Here is a 26,426-nt window from a genome sequence, read left to right as displayed (position 1 = left end):
ATCTGAAGGATTTCTGCTTACATAATTTCCATTAATGCTTCCTTCTCAAATGCTTACTGTAGTAGAGCTACACCATTTATTCCCTGTAAAGCAAATCCTCCAGCGGTAGCATGTGAGGCCCTTTAGACCTCATCACTGACACGTGAATAATTCTTCTCTTCATGAACAGAGGCTATAAATTCCTTCAAGGTAGCTGGAGGGCACTGATGAAACACTCTGGTTTGCAGTTCTTTCTGTTGATCTTGCTTCAAAAGCTTGAAATGAAATTCACTTTGAAGTAACTCTCAAAAGAGTGCAAGGGCAAAAAAAAAAGTTTCTCATTCTTTGAATATCTGCTGACTGGTAGACAGGAATGGAATTACTCTGACCACTCTGACAGTCTGCAGAGAGACATTCTGTCCACTGAGTGCTTTTCCCTAGACTATATGGGTCATAATTTTAAAGATTCTTGTAAGGGCATACTTTTCAGAAATCCTTTTATATATACAACTTGTGCAGTTAGGAGCATACATTCTACATCATTGCAAATATGAATTGAAAGGTACCCACACACCATATCCCTCTGCCAAGAGAATGTGTTAAGTGTGTTCATCCAGAAATTTCCAAGTATTCAAAACCATAAAAATGCAGTGGGCAGTGAACTCAGTCTTGTCTCCCATGTAAACTGCACCAGGGGAGGTATAGGTTGGACATTAGGAAGAACTTCTTCACAGAAAGGATGATTAGACGTTGGAATGGACTGTCCAGGGAGGTGGTGGAGTCACCACCTCTGGAGGCACTTAGTGTCATGGTCTAGTTGACAAGGTGGTCATAGGTTGGACTCAATGATCTCAGAGGTCTTTTCTAACCTAATTGATTCTGTGATTCTGTGATTCTGCACTTTTTCTGTACATAAGTGGGAGGACTGCTTTTACTGCAATGCACCATGTGTGCCGAGCCTGTGGCTACACTAAGAAGATGTGGTCCACCTTCTACAAGACTACAAGTCATCTTGCCCCTCCTGTGCCCTGACAGTATCTCACAGCTCCAGGCTTCCATCAGCCCAGAGATGCTGTCAGTGTCCACTGTCACTGCCCTTATTCCCTCAGTGCAAAGCTGACTGCTACAACCAAAGCAAACTCTCATGGAGTATACACAGCATTCCCAAGTGTCCCCTTTGGAGTTAACATTGGTTTCAGCTAGAGAGAGTATGTATAAAAACTTGATATTTATTCTCAGAGACTTCTCTATTTTTTTAATAGTTCTTGGGTGAGTGTAGGATTTGTTTATGTCTTCCAGTGCCTTTCTAAGGCTGACATTATGCAGATTTTCTCAGGTTGCTCCTTTGGGGATACACTAGACATATTTTTCTGAGACATATAATGAGCAATTAGTTCAAATGCTTCTATTATGGCTGGAGGGAAATGTGAAATGAACTACTGCTTTTACAAAACTCCTAGCCTCTAAAATTAGTACTTTAAAAAGGAAAGATTCTGACATGCATTGCACTTAGAACACCTCTGATGCTGACATTATTAGTGAATCTCTAGATAGCACTGTGAAGTTTGAATTTAAGGCAAACCTTCTGTGCTGTTTATCTCTATCCTGAAGCTGTGCAGCTTCTTGCTTCTGCGACTCCAGCTCAGCACTGAGTAGCTCCATTGTGTCCTTCAAAAGTAAATTCTCTTTCTTGAGTTCAGAAATTTCACTCTGACATTTTTCCAGTTCATCATGAAGAGATCTGATCTGGCTTTGGCTACTTCCTTCCTAAGAAAAAGGCCACATTTATTTATTCACAGACTCTTATTTTTTAATGTTAAGATCTTGCTAGAATTGTGTGCATTGAATTTTTGTGATCTGATTTATCAATTATATGTGCCATGATGTGTGCAAGACAAAACCTGTGATCAAAACTTCTTGAATATACTTAGTCTCCATAGAATTTATTTTATTGTAACATTCATTTACTTCTGTTGTAGATTCTGATCTTTAAATGGAAAAAAAAGCCTGCCCATAGGGGGAAAATTATAAACAATGCTATCATTTAAAGTGAGAAATAAGGGAAGGAAACACATTCAATTTCTGTAAGAGACTGCACACTTTTATTATCCCTAAAGAGACAAATGTGATACTATTGCTTTTGCTAAACACAACATGGCAATGAAGTAGGAACTGGTCTCTTGCCTGTTGCTTCTTCAGTGTCCTCACACTCCTCAGCTCCATTTGTAGTTCTTCTATTTGTTTCTTGAGGTTAGTGCATGATGTTTGTTGCTCAGAGAGTTCCATCCTTAGAGATCCTAGTAACAATCAGACAGACAATCATTTGGGCAGTCAGAGGAGAGCTGGATGGGGAAGGTAGACATAGGCAATGTAGATGAAAACATTGATCTATTACATTTTGCTTTGTTCCTCAACTCCTTCCCCATTAGGCATAATGGCCTTCTATTACTAGAGAGGTAACTCAGTTGAGCAATAGTCAGATGATATGGAGCTACAGTAACAATGATTCCATGTCAGAATCAGAGAGGCAATTCTGTGGCAGTTGTATTGCAGACTACACCACTGTAATTGCTTCTTCTCATCTTGAACTTTATTGGAGCACCCCTGAGCTTCCCCGTTAAGTCCACTGGTGTTTTATGGAGGATCATAAGACAGACTGAGGAGAGCTCTGGTTGTGTTAAAGAAGTAAAACACTTATGTAAGCTCACCTGTCATGTACTGCAACTTTTGTGTATATTGGGTACAAGTTTTGGGATGGATCAAGTACAAGGAGAAAAGTTTTTCTCTCTCTCTATGGTCTCCCTACAATTATTTTTGAAGAAGAACAGAACTGGTCTATTGAACACAAAAACTTTAGAGAGCAAGAAATCTTTCCAGCAAATTTGAATTTCCCAAAAAAAAAAAAAAAAAAACAAGCAAGAAGAGAATCCAGTTTGTACTTAAAATACTTTCAAATTATTCTTAAATTAAAAAACCTTTTATAGATGAGCTTTAATAACATGAGATTAAACCTGGAGATATTACACATCTTCCTAATGCAGTGTTGTGTTTAGTTCTGAACAATTTAGGGCACTTTTGAAACAGACTAAACAATACATAGGGAACAACTGATCTCCATTGCTAGACTCAACAGAGCAGACTTGAACAACATAGAATAATTCTTGTTCTCATAGAAAAAAAAAAAGAGGAAATTCATACACACTAACTACATTTTTCCAACTTAATATACCTGATAATGCATACTTGAATGTTGTACACCAGACCACGCTCTCAGCAACATTCTGCTGCTGACAGTTGAGGGCCAAGTTAACAAAGAATATTGACTGTATTGCTGAAATTTCAGGGTATGAAAAAGGAGATTCACAAAGACCTGAGTTTTCCCAGAAGATGGGAAAGAAAATGAATAGGATGAAAGTCAGTGCTTCTCAGCATATATTTAATCAAGCAGTAGGAGCTGTGCATGACATGAGACACTATACCTAGCAACAGGGTTTGCTGCTTCTGTATCTGCTCAAGTTCATCTTGTAATTCTTTCTTTGCTTTCTCTTCCAAGGTTTGTATTTCCAGCCTATGAGACTGATGTTGGATCTTGAAAGTCTCATTAAATTCCTTTTTCAAACGTTCTTCTGCCTCCTGTAAGCAAAAGTCCCCCCCCCCAAAACAAAGCAGTTGGAGCCTATTTATCAGCTTGTTGTTTTACTTGTAATGCCAGGATGAATCTGGCCTTCCACTGTGCAACTTTTATTTTTATCACCACTTTACAAGACAGTTTATCAATGAAAGCATAAAAATGAGCCAAAGTTAAAATTTAAGACTTAATACATACAAGATAAATTATCAAGATATCACCTCTTAGATTTGGTGTACATGATGAAATAATAACACTGACATCTTTGCACTATTTGACATTAGAAAGATGTTTTATTATCTAACATACAAAGCCCCCAGATTTGACCTGTTTTTCATTACTTATCACAGTGTATCAGATAAAGTCTTCTATCTTCCCTTGTATCATTCTTGGCTAAAACTTCCACTGTCATTAGAAGTACTGCTGTCATGCTGTAAATGATGGAGGGAGCAGTTGCCCTGCAGTGGCTCTGAAAGCAAAATCCTGTCCTCAGTTTCATTCTTACCAACTTACTGCCTTCAGCTTGGTTTTGTCTAAGCTGGAATTTTATTCTGAATATATAAACAAGATATTAAATTCTTCTTAGGGTGGTTTTATTACCAATGTTTTATAAGGTTCTCTAAGCTGTGTGAATCAACAGGGACATCTGAACTCCATGTCACAATCACATTTACATTTTAAAATTGATTTTTTCTCAAACAGCAAAAGTCTTTAGAACATTAGTATATTGTATTAACATTTTGTCACTGAAATAAATCCACTCAAACCTTTAAAAGCTTTGGTTATCCACTTACTGAATTGATTGAAGGTATATAAGGCAATACACATCATTATACATGTCTATTATGCTTTTGAAGTATTTATGTGTAAATTAATAATGGATGAAAAATAATAAAACTGAGTGCTATTATTAATATACTTAGGAATTCCTTTGAAATTCTGAAGCAGCAGCACAGATAAAGGTGCTTGTATTCATTACAGCCTAACTGTAGAGTATTTTATTTTATGAAGCATTAATTCTCACTGTGGTCCAAGTTAAAAAGTTAAAATTATTTTAAAAACCCCATACAAATAATGCAGTCTGATGATGATGAGGTTCCAAAATCACAGAATAGTTCATTACGTGCAACAATAGCAACCCATCATTAAGCTGGAGATAACTGAGTTTTAATAATCAGCTGTCATTAAAATGGTTTATGCCATAAATATATATATATTTACATTAGTATGTAGTAAACTGACCTTTAGTTCCTGATTTTTGCTTTTCTCCAACATTTTTAAGACTTTTTGATGTGATGCCTCCAACTGCAGTTTAACATTTTGGTTTTCTTTAATGGTGTTTTGAAGATCCTGCAAAAGTTTCTCTTTTTCTTTGTTGGACTGCAGATTATGTTTCTTCAGAGACTCCTTGAAATTATTTGCTTGTTGGTCTAATATTTGCTTCAGCTGAGCTACCTTCCAGAAAAGTAAGTCAGCAGAGTTGGATTAATGGCTGCATTCACAACAGAGAGGAATTACGTAAAATTGAACATATTTTGTGAACACGAAAACTGAACTTGAACAATGAAAACTTTACGAACATGAAAAAATAGAAAGATGCGCATTTTGTGCAAGGAACTGTTTTTTCAGTGAAGAATAACAACCTTTTTGCATATACTGTCTGTTGCTTATCAAGTATTTTTTAAAAATTATTTCTTTTCAAATCACCTCCACTTCATACATGCAATCCATAGTTCAACTTGCACAATTATTATGTCACAAACTTGGAGGCAGGCCTAAGACTGTGCTTCTTGCTGTCCTGGAGATGTAACACTGCAGAATCCATTTACTTAAAGCAGTAGATTAGAACCAATGGAAACAAGAATTCTGCACATCAAGCTTCAGATTTATCTTTTCTACTATCTTAATTACTAAACACAGTAGATGCGTATAATGGCTGATGGAAAAGTAACAAAAAAATACCCATCTGTAAGAATAAATTAGTGGGGCTTGTTTTGGTGGGGAAGGAGGGAGGAGTCTGTTGTCTTTTCTAGTAGGTAGGTTTTCTCAACTTTCAGCAAAAATTTGTATTTGAAATTCTGAAAAATTGCCTTCTGCATAGGAACATGCATACTTAATAAGGCCAATTAGTGGTTTTGCTGCTGTATCTGAGTTCCAAGTCAGAATACCCTTATGTCTCTTGCCTTTTCTTTTGGGGAACATGTGAAAGAGGATGGCCTGTTTTTCATTTTTATATACTTGTACTTTTCAGTCTTAATCAAAATATGACAGGAAGTAATTCACATCCTTATGATTTCATGTGACTTAAAAAGATTGAAGTGATGTTACTCACATCTGCAATTTGGATGCAATATGGATTATAACCTATGCCTGTGTCCTATTCTTACCTGTACACTAATACATGTTCTTTTTCTCTTCCGTGTTGCCTTAATTTTTTTCCATGCATAATGTAGACAGACTATTAGCTGAGGAATCACTGTAGCTTTAGCTAGATAAATATTTGTTTGTGGCCCCTTTTGATGCAGCACCACAAAAGCTGTATGAAGATTTACTAAATGGGCTAAGGTGTCTCTCTCATTCCACGGTTTATTCACATTGCACTTTCCAGTACATTTTGAGCTACACAGGAGAAAAGAAGGCACGATATGCAAAGACCTTGCTTCTTATTAACTACCTGGGCACAGTCAGTGCTGCGCTGTCCAAATGGAGATACTGGTGAACTCTGCCAGATCTCTCCAGATCACAGTAAGCCTTTCTGATGGTGTACTCCGGCTAGCTCAGGGCACTGTTCTTTCTCACATTTGTTGAGCATGTTGGCTCCTCTCCTCCAAATGATAAATTTTCTCCTTTCCTTCTCCTGAGGCCCTTCTCCATTCCCAGATGGATCACAACCCTTACTCAAGTACTCTCTAAGCCTCTAGTATTCTTATATGTTTCTAGCACAGAACTGTGCTCTGAAGGCTCATAATGCTGCAAACCACAAAGCTTGAATCAGTTCCCAGGGTTTCAACTCCTTTTGGAGAAAGGACATTCTGTACTTCCAAATACATTGTCCCTTGTCTTCACTTCTAGTCCTGATTTCTGCTTTTATTGTTTCTTGACATCTGCTCCGTTCTCTCTAGAATTTGTACAAGTCTTTATGTCCCAGAAATGAATCCTGATATTAAAGAAGAAAAATTAATTTAAACCCTTTTTTTCTTTTGAGATACAACTTAGAAAGAATTATTTCTACTTGATATATTTGTCCTATTTTAATTGGTTTTTTTCTACACTGCAACTATGTAGGCCCCAAAAACATTGGAGAAACTTGTTGTGTTTGGTCTGTTGGTAGCTTATAATATTGAGTAAAAAGTTTGCATTTCCAGACTATCCGATGAAGATGATTTCTTTCTGTGTAAGCACTGTTCATTTGAAACACAAATGTTTATGAACTTCATATGCTTTGGAGATAGCTCAAAACCTATTACTTGAACAAACACATATATCATGAGAACAACAGAACTTCCTTTACTAAATCTGGATTCTATACCTCTGAGCAGCTACAAAAATGAATTATTGTTTCATTTTTTATTAGAACTGCTGTTCCTATACACAAGTCAATATATTGTATTCCTTCCATTTACATAACAGTTTGTTCTTCACTGAAAATCCACAAAGCAAATTCCTTTTTTCCAATTAATTGGTGGCAGCCATAACTTATCACTGATCTTGTACTTCAGTTTCCCTCTGAACCCTTTCCAGCAGCTTGCTCATAAAGGGCCACATTACTATGGATTTCCTTTACCAGATGAGATAGTGTGTTATGTTTGAATTTCAAAGTTCCTCAGCTTTATTACCGATGTTTCACATGTTCTGAGATCTACAGCAGCATTTGTAACTTAGACATGACAGAAATCTGCAAACAGAGAAAAACCTTGTTAAAAAACTCTTTAGCAGATCTACCAGTTTAGGTAGTTGACTGCCTCCTTCTTGGTGGCAACAATCAATAAAACTTCCGGTCAAATAATCCAAAGGAGACATTTTTAAATGTACACATCAAATTGAAAACTTAACATTTTTCCTCAAAAATTAATTTGGTGTTTTTAAAACTTAAATTATTTAAAAATTTGTAAGAAGAAAAATCGCTTTATTCATAGAACACAGGGAAAGAAGAGGTAGCAGTGATGGTTCTGTTTTGTTTCTGTAAGAAAGAAAGGAAGCACAGAGGCACAGAAAAAAGAAGACAACAAGAGTACATGCATGAGCATATGAGGGTAATTGAGACACTTACCCAATTGATGAAGGCCTAAGGTGTCCAATGACAACTTTATATACAAGTGAAGAAATGGCAACAGGTGACACTGTAGCTTACTCTATTTTATCCTATAAACTCTTTAAATAAGTGAGAAAGCTGACAGAAGAAACACAAACAAAGAAACAAACCAAAACAAGACCAGACCTCTCACAAATCATGGGAATGCCAGGCTGGTAGATAAGAAGAAAATAAAAATTCCTTCCTCCAGTGCTTTGCGAATAAAGTTCTTTCTTTTGTTCTAAGCGCTGGAAAGCACTTCTTAAACAACTTCAAACCAACATGGTATGTTTGAATGTCACTGAAGCTATCCAACCAAATTGATTTATTTAATTTCAAAGAGTACATAGCTTCAGCTGCCTCCACTCTGAGTTTCAGTTAACTAGTCATCCAGTTGTTTCTTGGCTTCTTCTGTTGTGTCATCCAATTAAACACACAAAAAAATATTTGTCTGAACAAGCTAGCGAAGAATAACTGCCAAATACTATTCTTTATGAAAAATATTAATTGTCTTTACTGTGGCTGTGTGATGGAATCTATCTGTGGCCTGGATACATTCCAAGAACAGGCAAATGCCAGAGCCACTTGCCAATCATACTTTTGTTTCAGAGCTGCTGCAATTTTTATTTTTTTTTTTTTTAATATATGCTAAATCTTAAGATTTAATGAAAAGGGGCACTTTGGCTTCTAGTTGCAGGTAAAAAATTTACTTTGTCTTCACACCTATTGAACTCAGGCCAGTGTTTTCCTATATAAAGAAAGGAAACACTGAAGTCTTTTGGTACTGCAGGCCCTTATAAAACTAATCTTTGACGTGAAACACTTAATGCTGCAGAGTCACCCCTATCAGCTGATGAAGTATGCATTAGCATTATTACACTCAAGTATGCATTTTTTTCTTTGCTTCCTTAAAGTAAAGTGAGTAAAAAGAATGTGCCAGAGGAGTAGGCTGTATATTTTCTAAAAGAAAAACTGGACACAGGAAAAATGTCACTGGGAATACTTCTTAAGCAAATTAAACAGTCATCTCACCAGGAGGATGAAAAGAGGCACATATAAACTTCATCTGCAGTCACAACATTATAAACCTTGCGGACTCTTCACAGACAATTATTGGATCAAAGCACTTCTAACATGAAACAAAAGATCATACTAACTAAAAATAAGCTAAGCAGTAAAGTGATAACAAAGAGAACACCACGTAGTAAGAAATCAGATGGAAAAGTAGTCTTAGAAACATTGGTTTTCAGTGATTAAGGGAAAAAACCCTACAGAAATGTATCAGGCACAGAAACACATTCTTTCTCATGAAGAGAACATTAGAGGCTAAGAAACAAACGTTCCATCCCATCAGGATGGAAATGAAATCTTTCAATTAAAAGGGCTTTCAAATCCACCAGTGAAAATTCTTCTCTGGAATGATTTGCAGTGCCCAAGTATTTTATTGTGCTTCATTAATTCAAAACAGACAGCCAGACCCTCAATTTGTTTAAATTGGTAAAGCAACATTTAAGCCAATGAAACTATACCAACTCACATCAGTCCAGAATCTATTTGGATACTTTTATTACTAACAAACCAACAACACTCTGGGATTTTGTGTTTTATAATGTCTTCCTGCTGCAAAACAAAATTTCTTGAAAAAATTTCACTTCTGCATTACTGATTCAATTTTATCCACCAGAATTGCATAAAGTGATCTTAAAGATGCAAACAATACAGTATAAACTCAAGGCAACAGTATCTTTTTAGGCTCTGCCGCATTCTTTTAAAATTTCAGGGTTACATTTGCATTTGATCTTTCTTACAACAGCTGAATTTGCTTCCAACTGTCTTCCATGTAAAGAAAGAAATGAACAATTCTTACTAAAAGATGACTGATGAGTTTTGAAATATTTCAAAAGTCTTCCAATTTTCGTTATTTTCTAACCATAATTACTGTCCCTCTTCTGGGAAGGATTGCTTTATTCTTTTGAAGAAGTACTCTCAGACTTTGATAGTCCGTGGATAAAAACACTTAGCAAGTATAAGGCTCTGAATGCCATCACAATTGGCTCCCCTGTTTGACTTCTACTTCGACTATTTTAATTCACTGTGCTTGCAAGCACAGTTTCTCAGTGCATTTGTAGGGAATAGATTTTTATAAAAGGCTTAAAATTGTCTTTTGATGCATAGAAAAACCACTGCAATTGAGAAGTTGTTCATAGTCAACATAAGGTCCCCAAATGCTCCAGGGTTTCACTCCTACTATGATGCTATTACATCATAACAGTAATATGGTATAAGAAGTAAAAACAAAATAAAGAAATTGCATTTTACTGGGTTTTTTAGGCTTTTTTTTCACAGTTACTTCAATTAAGTTCACAGGCAAGAGCCTTCCTAAACAGCCTTCCATTCTTCCTAAACTTGTGGCAATTCTTGATCAGATGGAAGGGTGTGAACACACTCTACTATTTGGTGGTACTCTGCTATTTGGTGGTACCTCCAAGACCCATCAAAACTCTGGGCATTGCTGTGTTAGCATCGTTCAAAGATCTATATGACAAGGTGATGTCTGCACTTCCATTTTATGTATTTTGTAATTCCAGAATAGAAGCGCAGAATCACAGAATATGCCGAGTTGGAAGGGACCCACAAGGATCATTGACTCCCACTTCTGACCCTGCACAGGACCATCCCCAAGAGTCACACCATGTGCCCGAGAGTGTTGTCCAAATGCTTCTTGAACTCTGTCAGGCTTGGGGCTGTGATCACTTCCCTAGGGAGCTGTTCCAGTGCCCAACCACCCTCTAAGAGAAGAGCCTCTTTCTAATATTCCACCTAAACCTCCTCTGACACAACTTCAGGCTGTTCTCTCAGGTCCTGTCACTGGTCACCACAGAGAAGAGATCAGTGCCTGCCCCTCCTCTTCCCCTCACAAGGAAGTTGTAACTGCAATGAGGTCTCCCCTCAGTCTCCCCTTCTCCAGGCTGAACAGTGCCCTCAGCTGCTTGTCATACAGCTTCCCCTCAAGGCCCTTCACCATCTTTGTGACCTTCCTTTGGAAGCTCTCTAAGAGCTTTATATCTTTCCTATATTGTGGTGCCAAGACCCTTTAACACATGTTGAAGAGATCCTGTAGTGCAAAAGCAAGGAACTGGAGGGCCTCAATGAATTAGCATTCGACCCACACAGAATCTCCCATTATTCCTTCCAAAGGACCAAACAGATGTGAATCTGATTTCTTGATCCAGAAAAATCTCATTAATACAGAAATACTGCCACTTAGAAGTGCAACACCAGAGAGATGAAATTATCATGCTTCTGCCTACTCTGCATAGTGCTCTAGCTATGTCTGCCCAACCAAAAATGGGTCTTATGTAGCCAAGGAAGCTATTTTTAGATCTGAAATTGTATCCAGGTTAGAACTAGATTAGTAACAGCACATTGCCTAACCTTTGAGGCGGAAGTTCTGGGCTGAGGCATTGCAAAGGTTCCCAGCTGGCAATCATGCCCTCAGTGAAACATAATGTTGTGTAGTAAATGGTTCTTTCTTGGCTGTGAATATTCATGTACTTATAGCAGGAAACTATTACAAGCTGAAATTACTTCCCTTCCCTGGCAATACTGCCAAGTAATTAGTTCAGAAAGTAACTTTTGGAGTATCAAGAAAAATGTAAAATTTCTCTTCAGATGGAGCATTTCCTCCTTTTTGGGAGCACTGTTAGATTCTAAGACACAATAAAATGTTTCTTAATGTATTTGTTTATATGTAACATGGTGTTGTGAACATAACACATACATACTATTTTATATTTTATGATATTTATTTATGTTTATGTTTATAGTGGCAATAATTTCCTACTACTCTTTGCTAATTTACCATGATCTTGTGATATGAGAGGATGAGAAGTTAGATAACACAGGTTTCTTTCATATTTTTCTGTCCTGAACACATGACTTCAAGAAAAGTAATTTGATGACTCACTGCCTTACTTTTTTTATCTGCAAAAACCTGAAGAATAATTGCTTCATGCTATAAACCTTTTGATTTCTTTGAGACCTTTCAGTGGAATGCACCACCTGCATGAATATATACAATACTGTGAGATCATACAGTGTGCCAGGACTCCTCCCTTTCATCTCTTTTCCTCACGCCTCAAATCAGTGTAAACTTTCAGGCATTACCCAGGGATGCCAGAATATCATGGTAAATTTTCATCTTTGAATAGATTATGATATTTGGTCAGAAAAAAAGTATATTTCAGAAAATATGAAAATTAATAAAGACAACTGCTTTCTGAGAACCCATGTTTTGGAATACATGTGTAGAAATCACTCCAGATAGGTCAAAAGATGTTGGATTGACCTGAAATTCTCTCAGACAAGAACCTGGAGAAAACAGTGGCATGCAGAAATGTGTAATGAAACCTAAAAACGGGATTTAGCCAGAACTTTCAGAACATTAAGAACTACACTTAAATTCTATATGTCTAAGACTGGGAAATGGAGTCAGAATGCCAGTGTTTGATAACAGAATGTACAAATCTGTTTTATGGGAGAAATGAAAGAGAAAAGGTCATGCTGCATTCAGAACTTGTACAGCTAGTATAGCACAGATGGGAGAAAAAGCAGGCATTACATATAGTAAATGTGCACAACACATGCCTCGATTGCTGGAACATGGACACCAAACAGTAGTGATGACATGTGGGAAACTGAAAACAGGCAGTAGAGGGAGAACAACAACCTGCTTAGCCCCCTGATGAGCCTATCTCTCATTTCTCTGTCTTCAAAAACTAAACAAGAGGTTATTATGGCCACTCAGAGTCTACAAATATCAGCTGAGGAAGATCTAGGTCTTGAGCTTTTGTGGAGATGTCACCATGCAAACTCCTGCTGAACTTGCTGGTAGTGAAACTGGTTAGAATTAGCAATGCAAATTACAGACAGCCACTTAGAACATCAGTGGCTACCTGTAATTCAGTAGTTCCACAGTGTGACCTACCTAATTCTCATGGCTCATTACTTTTTCTTGAGCTAGACTGAAGAAATTTTTTGTGTTTGGGAATATTCTCATTTTGCTTAATAAAACCTTGGAGCCTCAAAACCTGCATTAGCAGATAAAGAAAAAAAAAAAGATGACAAATTCTCATGATGGAAACATTTCCATTAACCCATAATCTCCCAGAATGGACAATCACGAATATTTTCATTCTTTTCCTGAATAAGGTACCAAATGCACTTTTATACTGGGAGTAGAAAAATACATGCAGCACGGAGCATCATCAGAACTTTTCACCAAGGCACTGATTTCAGTGCTGTTAAAGCAGTTGTTTTGTAACTTATCCATGAGATAATAGTATCAAAATGTTCAGAGGTAAAAACTTCACATGATCACACTGAAGAAAGGGAAATATCCTGTACATAACATTTTAAAGCAGATAGTATTTGCCAAAAAGAATTGAACAACACAAAAGGGGAACATCTGAGAGGAAGAAAACATATTCACAGCTGTCAGAAATTTTAAAGGTGCACTGCTTGCCTGGGTAAATAATTGCCTTGTAGGTGTTCTGGGGTTTTTTTGGCATAAAATTGTTTAGCCAATCTGCTTTTTGGCTTTTAAAATAATGACACTTACCTGTAAAAATATCTTGGCAGATGTACTAATCTGGAAAATTTGCATGACTTGGCCTGCAACTGACAGATGTTACAGGTGGATAATCTAATAACACAGCTCAGTTATTTATTTCCAGATTAATCCATGTCTGTAGATTTGTGCTACGACTTAGGTGTAACCAGAGTGCAGAACAGTGGATAAACCATGACACCCTCAAACCTACTTTAGGGTCACAATGCCCTGTTTCACTCTTGACCTTCAGAACATAGAGGGAGGCATACCTAATTACTAATATAGACTAAATTATTGCACATTCAAATCTCCTTCAGTTAGCAACCTTACCAGTAAGCAGGTAGAACAGAAACAATTATCTGTTTGACCTTTTTACCATTGAATTCTCTTGCAGACAAGCAAACAAGCAGCCCCTTCTAGATCTCTAAGCATTAAGAAAAAAAAATCAGAAAGTCAACAAGAGCTGTAAGGAAGATTCTAATCTCACTTAGTACTGTACAGTCAGTCACCATGCAACCCTGGTATAGCCGAAGTCCTCACCAGAAGCCTTAGCATATCTCCAAAAGGTGATATATGAAATTTATCAAAATAAATAGACTTGTCAAAATCTTCATAGATGTTTAGAAGCAGTCATTTCTGTTATTTCTCTCTGGAGTCCCTGCATGTTTTCTTGAATGAAAGTCACAACAAATACTATTAAGATCTAATCCAGAATCTCTCAGATGGGATGAAAAATGAAGCGCCCGTTTATTACTGGGTTACATTTATGCTCAGTTTACCTCAAGTGAAGAGTTCTGAAGTTTCCCAGTTAGTACTTCTTTCTCTTTCTCTAGTTGCTTTAGTTCACACTCTGATTTTCTTTGAAATTCATCTAGCTGTCTCTGGAGCTCCTAAAATTAAAAAAAAAAAAAAAAAGAAAGAAAAGAAAGAAGCAACGAGACAAAAGCATGCAACAGCTGGAATAAAATATGCAGCATGAAAAAGAAAGAACATATTTCATCTACATCACCCTAGATAACAGAGCAGTTTACACAATAGTACACGATACTGTTTTTGAATGTCACTTTTGTGTCATTCAATTAAAAAAGTATTAACAGTTTGGTTCTTTCTAAAACTAGTGTGCAACAATACAGTTCACATAATCCTAATCTACTGAAAGCTTCTCTGTGGTGGAAAACTGTACAGCATGAAGAGTTAGACTATTTTGCCTCAAGTGGTGTTAGTGTTCAAAAATAATTTAGTATGTAAGAGTCACCCACAAGACCTGAAAAAACATAAATATACCTTGGCCATATAAATAACAAGATGATTAACTAATGGGCAATTAATGGAAAAGAGAATCAAAGGAAGCACTACCTGCTAGCATCCATAAAGAAAATCACAATGAGGAAGTAAAAATAAAATAAAATAAATTAAAATTAAATTAAATTGGAAAAAGAATTGAGGACAATATTCCACCTTATTGCTGGAAATAGTTGAAAAATCACTGATAACCCCAGTTGCAAGACAGTGACCAAGAGCTTGTATCAATTGTTTGCAGCAAGTGTGAGCAATTGTTTATTGTAGAAAGACAGAATGTACAACTTCTAGAAACCTCCTGAAGTGATATGCATTGCAAGCTTATCAGTGTACTTGCTCTTCCTATTTGTGCCAATTTCCTGAGTCAAAAAAATATTCTATAACTTCAGACACTACAAATGGAGGAAACAGAGAAAAAAATAGCAATTTAACACCTCTCCCATCCTGTACAGCCCCTTCTCACACATCCCACTCTGTTTAAAATCCAGGTAGCAATTAAAGGATGAAATTAAACAGATGCGTGAGTACTGCAAGGGAGAAATTAGCTTTACTTTTGCCTGCACAAAAAGAAGAGCATATAACAGTTTTTTTGATTAAAACCTGAAGATCAGGTGCAACATTCCCACTACAACTCTGGCAACTTACTTTCTTCTCTACATCTTAATTTTTCTATCTGGAAAATAGATATAATACTTCTCAAGCAGCTGCTACAGACCTTAATTGAATCAGAGGATATAAATAACATTAATAATGAAAAATATTGTCATTGTATTTAAGTTTTACTAACTCAAGATTTTTCTAATTTAATTAATACGAACCTCTAAGAAGAGAAGATTACAAGCAACAGTATTTATTCCCTATAAGCAATAAATAACTACTACTATGCCTTTTTTCTAAAGTATGAATGTTTGATATTTAAATTTGATTTGACTCACATGAAGAGCTTCATCCTGGCATAATTTTAAGTATACCTGTACAAACTTATAATAAGAAGAATACACTATAAAAAAGGCAATATCATTTTCATGATGTAACTGTGTACCTTGAAGCACTGCATCTTCACAAACTGATCAAACATGAGCCCTTTCACAAGGAGATAAAATAATTTACTCACACGGGCTCCATTTTGAGAAATAAGATTGCAAAAATGTATAAACTCCAACAATTTCAAGGAAATTAATTCTTCTGATGAGCAGTAAACACAGTTTCTAGTGTCCAAAATCAGGACAGTACTATGAAGCTCAACATCTAGTGACAGCAGCTGCGTGCTTTTTATGACTTCACAACTTGACAGCAATTGGTTTGATTATTCTCAAGTCAATGTTAAACTCGGAAAGTTATATTAGTCTTAACTGCAAAAAATGGGTAAAAGTATATTTTTAGCACCAAGAAGGGTCTAAAGAACACTTGACCAGTAGTCTGATTGTCCAATTCTACATACTGCTCCAATTAATCTTTTTTTCTGTCTAGAAGATGTCTGACAAACCCACAAGTACATTAGGAGTCAGAAACTAAATTCCTCCTTAGTTTATGCCCAAATTTGGCAAACCACTTGGACATGCACTGGGCTTTAAGCTTCACTAAGCACTAAAGCACATGCTTAAAGGCAAACGTGTTTCAAGGTTTTTCTCTGTTTGAATAGATTTCAGCTCACATTCAGGTTCTTACTGCACAGAAACATTAGAGACTGCAAACTTCCTAAAGCCAAAGGATTCAGTCACAGATAGCAGTTCTCATGAAAGTGAAATTCTTTGAGCAATCTCTTAAGCCAATTGCTGCTAATGCATATCAACAACAAGAATTACAGCCCAGCCACTTAAAGCATGTTGAAAAAAGGTATTGCTCAGGTAAGCTGCCTGGATCCATGAGAAGATGAGGATTCTTTCTGACTAAAGTTAAATAAGGACATACATATATATGCATATGTGTGTGCGTGTGCATGCATTTGTTTATAAATAGTTGTAATTTCATTGGTAACACATGCACTCTGAATTAATTTACCAACTCTGCAGAATTAGATCCTCTGCCTAAACAATGCAAAATTTTGATTAAATCAATTTATTGAGTGTTTCACAGCAGTGATTCATGAAAATTTAAGTCAGAAATTACAATAACACCCACAATACATTTTTCTCCAGGAGGGTTCTTATATAAATCACTCCAACTGCCACATGCAAAGCATGCAAGGATAAGTGTTGCTAAGAAGGCCGTTTATCACATCAAGGATAAATTCACCTTCCTGTCTGTGGAGCTTTTCACAGAAATACATCAGTCTGACCTTTTTTAATTTTTTTTTCTTCAGTAAGACCATAGCAATAAAATCCTGGCATTTTATGTTAATTCAAAGTGCCCACAGTGAGCATAATTCAAATAATGTCACTGTGACCAAAAAGATTAAAACTAGATGAAAGAAAGCATCTATAAATAAAAGAACATTCCTACCTTCTGCATTTTTTTATTTCAGATTCTATGAAGTTTTAGACTGGCCTGATTTCCTTTGTATCCTTCATTACAAGATCTACCAGCCCTTTTAACAGCTATTCCTTCAGACAAGCCTTTTCCTTATGGGACTAATGCTTGACTTTACAAAGACAGTTCTCTCTTTCATTCATACCCTCTTTGTAAATAGCTACAGTTTCCATAGTCTATTTGGTAGTGAATATCCTATTTCGTATCATATAGATATGAAAAAAATCCCCAAGAAGGTAGAATGCTGGGGTGGCAGTAGTCTATTTTGTAGTGAATATGCTATTTAGGTGGAAATACTCCATTGAAAAATACTGGCTTTATTTTACTTAGCAATACAGAACTGTATTGATCCAGGATGATAAGCCTCTCCGTTAGTCTAGTAATAGTTTGGGGTTTTTTGCTGTTCTGGTTTGATCTTGGCTATGTAACTCGCTTCCAATCATGCAGGCTTCCTCAAGGACAACCTTAGTCCTGTGGGAAAGTACAGTAGACAATTTGTTTTTTCTTATGTCTCTGAGGCCAGGTCATATTTTCTGGAATGGTAGCATAACAATAGTTTTAGAGAACTAAAAAGTATAGAAAAGATTCAGGGCTGGACAGTTACTTAAGGGGAGACATCGTACAGAGGGAACTCTCTAGATACCCACATTCCTCATTGTACTGAGTTTATTCCTGGTACTATTTCTGCATTGCTTTTCAGAAAATCTGTTTTATATATTTAAAAATAAATAAATCAGTATTCCAACTTGACCTCAACAGAGAAAGTCTGCCTTGGACATTGTTCTCTTTAAGGTTTTTGTTATAGCACCAGTTGAACACTCAGCCCTGGTATAGCTCAAGGATGTTCATAGTTTCTTTGCTGTCTTTGCAGCAGCTCATGTGCTTCAGGTTATGAATACGAGTCACTGTGCCACTGAATGAGCTCAGAGACCTGGGAATCTTACAGGATTGACTACTGCATAATAATCCAAAAGCCATTAATTTTAAAAGAAAAATTACACTGATTTCAGTACTTTTGGTATACCATGCCTTTGAATATTTGAGAGCAAAACACCTGTTAAAGCTCCTGCACATCTTCAGAGCTGCTCTTTTTCCGACTCTGTTTGGGACAAGTCATTTGCTGCAGCTGTGTTATTTGATGTTTCAGTTCATCTACTGTATTAACAGCTTTGCTTTGGAAATTCAACATAGTTTCCACATCTTCTGCAGTATCAAAATTTACATTTCAAATAGCATAAATAACTTGCAGAATTTCCAATATAAGTGACTACTAACAGGGGAAATACTTTAGAATGACATTAATGAGCATCTTACCTGCTTTATGCAGGATTTCCTTTTCTTGACGTGTATTTCTGCCTTTGACTACACTTAGATCTTATTCCACTTTTTTCACTATACCTTTTGATCCCAGAATTTCTTGCTGTGTTCGCTTAAGCTACACTTCCAAATCCTAAAATATGCATGACATTACTTCGACGTTCATTACATACGTCCTTTTCTTGTCACAAGAAATAAATGGTCATTTTCTCTCTTGGTGTAGTTCCATGACATAAATCTTTCACCTAGAGAGCTGATTTAAATGCATTTTTGGCTCTTCCATACCCTTCAACTGTCTCTGCTGCCAGAATATTTATAATGTGGAACCATTCCCTCCCACGTAGTAAGTGTCATTGTAAAGTGAACACTCATCAAGAGTTACCATCTAAAAGATGTCTGAGATTATCCTAAACTTGAAAGAGGTTATACTTCCAGTAATTTCATGACAATGTATACTAAAAGTTAATGTATATTAGTTTGGAAATTTTTTAAGTTGCTGGAATACAACAGTTTGTAACATACTCCATAATGCCTAAACTCAGAAAAAATTGGCTCCTATGAACTTTGCTGGGAATTGACTGTCCATAACTAAAGGCAAAAATTTGAACCATATTTAATGTTCTATTTCTGGAGGTTCTAGTTTCAGTTTTCAGATGTGTAGCATAATACTGCAATATTCACTCAGTTAAAATTGCCATTTGTTCCTAGATGAATGCTGAGTGAAACCTTACAGGTTAAAACTAACTCATATTGAACACTCTCTGTAGCTCAGAACTTCAAGATAAGCTTGTTTCTTTTACCTCTGGCATATGCCAAAATTCTTCTGAAACTAAACTGAACAGTTCAGACTTAATGACTTGTCATCCTTTGCATTGTCTCTTCTACAGTAATAACAATAAATGTGCACTAACGTGATGCTTTTCATCTAAAAGTCTCAAACCTCTAGGCATACACTAAGGAGAAAACAGAAAATTCATCTTGCTTAAACAACAGTCCTTACACCTTTCAAGCCTTATAATAGATTTTGTTGCTAATATTTACCAATGCTCAGAGGTATTGCAGATTAAAAACATGTTTCTATTTCCCAGTCTGGCACTGTCTACATGAGTCTGAAAAAAATGTAGTGTTTAACGGTGGCATAAGAAATACCCAACTTAGAAAGGAGAAACTTTTACTTTTTTATTTAAACTGTAAAGAAACAGAAAATAACATCATGCCTCTTTCCCTTCTTCCAGATTTATCCTAGTCTGAGGCTATCTCTTCACACATTCAAGGCAATATGCTCCAGCGGTATGTAAATCAGCCTCATTCCACAGACTTAGAGGATCTGTAATGTATGAGTTGAGCATATGTCCTTCAGAAAATATTTCAGTTTTATCCAGCCGATACTGAATTTAGAAAATAAATTGCTAATGACACCACCTTCTTATTTCCGTTTCCTATCATATTTTACATTCTTTATTTCTAAAAGATTGCCTTTCTTATGCAATAAATCAGGAGTAAACCATGTGCATAAATTTTCGTGTGTCCATTCTTCATTTTTCCTGGATGTTATTTCAAGTACCCACAAAAAAATCAGGATCTTGCTTTCCCTCTCCCCCTCTATCACTTCTAACTTCTATGAGCCAGGACACTTTTTGTTATTGAAACAGGTATTACAGATTTCTCTGACTCAATTTAAAAAAATGGCTTATCTGCATCTCTGTCATTCATTATATCCTCTCCACTTTTCTGTAGAAGATAGAGGTTGTTCTGTTACAGATCTACACACAGAGAGAATGAAATCTGAATAATGTTGGGGAAGGTTTATTCAAGTAGTCCTCTGATCTTGCAAAACAAAAAGGTAGTGACTATTGAAGGCTGAACTCCCTCAAAGATCATGCTCAAAGAAGAGGCCCGGTACTCTGCACCATCAACAAAATGATACCAGTAAGCAAGATGTGAGGGCAGATGGCAAAACCAGTAAAGAGCTGTCTTGGAAGAACATAGCTGACGGGGCTGACCCTGCTCTCTACAGAATTCCGGGATTCTCTTACTCTAAAAGAAATAAATCTTTCCCATTAGGAAAAAATTCTTGTTATTCTGTAATATTCCAAGCCTAGACCTTCATGGTGTTTTCTTATCTAATATGCAGGACTGCTGTCATAGGGCTGGGGGCAGGTCTGGTAGGTGAGTTTATGTGATGTGAAGGACCAATACCATTAGAAGGAAGTCAAACTGCTGAGCACAGAGCATGGCTGGGTACTTCAACTTCAGCACAGCTCATCAGTGTCTCTCCTGCACTCTGACCTTATGTAGCACATCCAGCTGGTTGGCAGATTGCCCATGACATGCCAACCTCTCAAACTGCATCTGACACGTGATGCAATTACACAGAAATTAAAAGGGGCTGCAGAGCTGTGCTGCAAATGTATGAGATACACAGCAGTGAGGGTAGACAGGCAAAGTGTGAGGTGAGAACTAGTGGTGAAAGTCTCACTGCTCAGCACATAAAACTTCATGGGTGTAAAGGACACTTTATTAAATGGCACTTGGTACAAGCCACTGCTGCAAGAGCCATACAAGGCACTTGATTCCCAACCTGCCAGCTCAGGTCTCTTATCTAATCCTGTTCATATCCATGCACTGAGCTATTGGCAACCAGAAGGGAAAAGGAGAATATACTGTGTAAACACTTATGGCTAGCAGTAGTGCCTGTTTGCTTTTCTTTTCACATTTCTGGGCAGGAAAGGTAAAATTCTGTTCAGGACCTTACTCCTCCCTCACAGAATACAAAGTCTAGTGTTCAAAGTGTTCTCCTAATGAGTTACTAATCATCTTAACTCTGTCTTTAAAATTCTCAGCACTATATCTCTCCTATTTCCATTCTAAGTCTCTAAAACTGTTTTACTGCTTAAAAAGCATTTGACTCGATACGTAAAAGACCCCTCCTGTCACAAATTTTAAAGAATTGATGATTTATACTTTTATAGGTAGAGATAGGGATCACAATCTCATACTCTACCTGTATTCTCTCCTTCAGCTTCTGGGAATGCTTCTTCCTCTCATTTATCTTCTGGCTTTTCTCCTCTAGGTCTGCCTCCAGCTTCTTTACCTGCTGCAGCAAAAAACCTTCCTCAGTCTCTGATCTCTTCCTTTGCTCTGTTTCTCTTTGCTGACAATTCATCACTGTTTCTGTCACAGACTGATGCATAGCTTTTCTCAAAGTCTCTTTTTCTCTCTCATAAGGGACTTGCAGTTTGTATGTTTTCTGAGTAGTTTCTTCAGTTGCTCTCCGGTTCTTGCTCTTCAGGTTTCCCACCTCATTTATTAGAGCGTGTCCTTCCACACTGCATTTCTCATCTAAATGTACCTTTTTACCCATATTTTCTCTTCTAGATGCTTTGCATTCATTTAGCAGTTCATCAAACTCCTGATTTAAATGTGGAAGCTTGTTTTCAAAGCCTGCATTGGTATCTACCATGTCTTTAGAGAGGACTGCCTGTGCTTGTTTCACTTCTGTTCTCAACTCCTTCTCTTCCACCTGCTTTTTGCACAATGTTAACTCTGCCAAGGCTTCTTCCTTCAATCTCTTGTGTTGTTCTACTGCAATTTCAAGGGCCTGAATATGTTTTCTCAGTAACTGTTCTTCTTCAACTTTGCTTTTACACTGGAGAATCGTTTCCCTTGTCTCAGCAAGAATGTGCTGAATTTCTTCTTCATGAGCCTCTCTCAGAGCCTCTATACTGGCCTCATGTTCATCATTCTTAGTGTTTAGGGCATATATCACCTATAGAAAAATAGAAAATTAAAGTAGCTAGTGAATGGTAGCCATGCATCCAGTTACTATATTTATCAAGGTGTTAAACAATAAAAGAGAACTACTACAAGAGATCAATATTTTGTGTGTGTGTGGTGGTTCTTTGTTTCATTTTTTTTTTCACTAGGAACAGAAGGGACAGTTTTACACTGCGAAACCTTATAGGAAAGGAAGACAATACTGTGACAGGAAATAATTTTTTTACTTTTTGTCAGAAATTTCCTTTTTATTCTTGGCAACTTGTCACTTCATGCCTGTAGTTGGATCTCTAAATGCAAGGAAGGGAATCAGGCCCCTTCTTAAGCTAAATGACTTCTTATCTGTAGTCCAGTTCACCTGGCCTTCAGTGCAGGAGGGCTACCTGCCACATTGCCTTTAGCATTAGGAAGTGCTGGGGACCAGTAGTGGCAGATCTGTGCAGTGAAATCTGAGGTCCTGATATCTAGTTCATGTGGACCAAAATCACTTTGTGATGTAAATGAAAGTAAAGTATGAAAGGTGGATTAAATTCCGCACTCCAACTAAAACACCATGGAAGATGCATTCCTGGAAGCCACATGCCTTGCAAGTTAGTTTGGTCAGCATTGTATGGTAAGCATTACTCAAGTGCAAGGCTCTTTTGGCTTGATTCTGAGAAGTGTTTAGGCAATGTATTTTTTTTTACCACACATTTCAGTAATAGTCATAAATCTCAGAAAACAGCTTTTAGCAGATGCAAGTGCCCCTCTGATGACAAGAAGTAATTTTTCCAAACAACTGTTTTAAATCCTTTGATGTTTTATTTTTTCTACAAAATGCAGAATAATAATTCTTTTGGCTGTAAGACAAGTTATGACCCATAGCAGGCTTTGTTACCCATAACATACACCAAAGACCTCTCATGGAAGCTGGTGTACAAGCACACTACAATTGTTTTGAAAAGAAAATGCTATTAGAAGCCCAGAGTGGCCTGAAATGAAGAGTAAATGAGCAGTTAAGCTTACAAGACAGTTATATATAATTGCACAACATAGTAACTGCCTGAAAAGATACATTTGTCTTTTCAGACCTTCATTAGGACATACAGGGACTAATCCAGTTTCTACTGAACATAGTCATCTAACTCAAGGAGAACTACACATTGTGTATTAACATGTGTGAAGGTTTTCCTCTTATTTGTGTGGTTACATTTTTTTTAGGGATAAATTACTGCTCTACAAAACTAGGTTTGGAATTTGTACACGAGTTATGATAGATATATTCAGTCTGGCCTGAGCCCACAGAGGTCAATCAAAAGATTAGACAATGTTTGAGAAAATCATAGCCTTAAGTAAATAAATAAATAAATGAATACAGGAAAAAAGTCACAGCTAATTCTTTAATTATGCTAGAATTTTGGCCCTGTAATCTTCAAGCCTTCCTCAGGGCAAGCCTCAATTGAGAGTCCAATAAGTATCTTGACCACACCAAGTGTCACAAGCCTCTAATGTGTTGTATAAGCCCCAAAGATGTCTCCAGAACTACTGAATTGGCATATCTATGTCTAACCACATTTTGTGCTGTCTGTATATGAATAACATATTGAATTTCAGTCAACCATAAATGAAAGCAAACACACAAATACATCTCCTGTGTAGTCAACTTTCTCCCTGGCAGTAATGAATTAAGTAGAGAAGCCTTAAAAAGTCACAAATGAAAAATGTGGTCTGGATATATTTCTGGATAAATATGTGACAAAAGAGAATAACAGCATTATATTCCTGAAAAATGTCAGACAAGAAGTCATTGTCTACATTTAGATATGTATATTTTATTAGATTACAAGTTGTTCATTATTCTCTGTTATTTTTAACCACTTTTCCTTGAAATCGAAATAGTTGTATATACTGAGCAGTTTCCTTCACTAACTAAAATCCCTCCATGAACAGTGATTTCTTAACTATTAACAGTACTTCTTAACTGTTCAGGAGACAGATATAAAAACTACAAGGAGAAGATTAATTTTGCCCACATTCTATACACTGAATGACCAGTAATTAGGTTGGGCAATTCTTTAATTAACTAGGTCAGATGCTGATGATCATATTTCTGTATTTCATTCCATCTGTAAAACAGAAACGAACATCCACCACCTTTGTGACTCAGTCTTCCGCTCTTACTGGTTAATTTATCTAGTCAATCACCATGACCTGTCTCATATTATTTTGTGTTCAGGCTGACAATGGAATCTGGCTTCCTCTACAGTCTGACTTAATCATAGAGATTTCCCAAAATCCACTAAGCATTTGACCACCACCATCACCTTAAGGGAGTTATCTAAAAGAATGGAAGAAACTGGCCTCTCTGCTCTATCTATGATTCCTACACTTCTGTTCAATAGTGGCTAGAACCACAATGAAGAACTTTAACTTTCATGACCTTAAATTTAATCTTCAAGTTTGAATGCTGAAACTGACTCCTCAGTATCTTAACCTTCTTAAGAGATTTAATTTTTACATGGTTGATGCTCTGTACTTCATGAAATTTAAGCTGCTCAGGTTACTGAATATAGCTACTATATTCCTATTCAAGATACCTCATTTTAGAGACTGGAGTTATATGGGACAAATCTGGGTCTTTATGTGCTGAAAGGAAAAATACTGAAAAATTATTTCGGCATCTGTACCTTGTGAGTGTACACACAGCTGGGTAATGTGGTATAAATCCCTTAACAGTTGTGTTGATAAACAGCTTTTTAAAAGCAGCTCTAAAACTGACCATATGACAATACAGACAGATTTTCTTTCAAATTAAAAGAGCACTTCAATACTCTTGGAGTTGCCAGCATAATACCAATAGCTACTGCATTCTTACAATTCTCCAAAACTAAATGGTTTGGGAAACAATGTACTGAATTTATAGCACCTGAGAGTTGTATGGCAGATTGATATAAACACTATTACATACATACACTTGAGTATTAATAGTGCAGTGAATGTGAATACATCTTATTTGCCCTATTCTATCCTCCAAATGCTGTAAATATAAATGGCGTTTCCTTTCTCCTTTTATTTACAGTGATACAGAACAACAAAAAGAAACCCCAAAACCATTCAACTGCACCTCATCAGTGAAAAAAAAGCTAAAGTACTCAAACCAAAAAAGACAGTTCTCTGTTCCTACAGTAGTGTTAAATACTACTCTTATAGGAACCTGACTATCATAATGAAAAAAATTCTTCTAGCAGGTTGCTTTACTAGCTGAATAAGAAGGAATACAATTTGGTATGGAAGATGAGGAGTGAGGATGCTAAGGTGAATCAAAGAAAAGCAAAAGATCATAAGTGTTCTTTTCTCAGGCCCAAGCTAGCGGACAAAAATCCTTCCTGATGGAGAAGGGGCTAGAAGTAAAAAAGAAGAAACACAAGACGGAGAAAAAACCCCAGATGGGGGTTCCAAACAGGGTTCTCCTGACAGCACTCTAAACAAAGCAGTGAAGGAGACAAGCTTTCATTTATAGTTCGCTAGATGACTGGTGACTGTGTCATCTCCTTTTCACTAGTGGCAGCAGCATCTTGTCTTCACTGGCACGTGAATTTGTTTCTTTGAACTCATCTAGTTCCCAAGCAGATGAGAGCAGAGTAAGGTATCTATAAACATGCCAGTCTTAAAAGGGTCTCTTTAAAAGCAAAGGGCAGAGAAATTATTACAAGTAACTTCAGTTATTTAAATGAATGGCTCCTCTATCCCTCAGCATCCTCAGTAACTAACTCTACAGGCTAGAAAATAAAACCACCCCCCACAATTTATTAATTAATACTCTAACAAGTCTCTCTTTTTTTTTCTATCACTGAAGAAGAACGTCTTTTAATTGAGGTAATAGCCTAGGCTATGATTACCTACAGTACTCGTCCTGTTTTACACCTATGCTGATTTCAGCTGAATGATACTGCTCTAACATATGAACTGTCCTTTGCTTCCTGAAAGTTAAAGAATAATTTTATGTGTCCAAATAGTTTCAGCAACTGTTGATAACATAAACATATAAATGGGTAGTATGAGAGAAGTTTTAAAAA

At 36.6% G+C, this 26,426-nt stretch overlaps 1 protein-coding gene across 2 annotated transcripts in view; it reads right to left on the bottom strand.

Annotated features, from left to right (window-relative positions):
• The window catches only part of FAM184B (family with sequence similarity 184 member B), a 41,442-nt gene that overhangs the window by 6,469 nt on the left and 8,547 nt on the right, over positions 1-26,426 (bottom strand). For both annotated transcript variants that reach the window (XM_027727442.2, XM_027727443.2), the window contains exons 2-7: positions 21,599-22,363; positions 14,289-14,399; positions 4,850-5,062; positions 3,459-3,612; positions 2,164-2,276; positions 1,562-1,746 (exon numbers count right to left, since the gene is read on the bottom strand). In XM_027727442.2, the coding sequence (XP_027583243.1) occupies positions 1,562-1,746; positions 2,164-2,276; positions 3,459-3,612; positions 4,850-5,062; positions 14,289-14,399; positions 21,599-22,363 (1,541 nt within the window). The remainder of the gene's footprint in view (positions 1-1,561; positions 1,747-2,163; positions 2,277-3,458; positions 3,613-4,849; positions 5,063-14,288; positions 14,400-21,598; positions 22,364-26,426) is intronic.

This window comes from Pipra filicauda, unplaced genomic scaffold, assembly GCF_003945595.2.
Source record: "Pipra filicauda isolate LSUMZ 115617 unplaced genomic scaffold, ASM394559v2 scaffold502_size411320_pilon, whole genome shotgun sequence".
In the NCBI taxonomy this organism is placed as follows: Eukaryota; Metazoa; Chordata; class Aves; order Passeriformes; family Pipridae; genus Pipra; species Pipra filicauda.
This window is presented reverse-complemented; position numbering and strand designations above follow the sequence as displayed.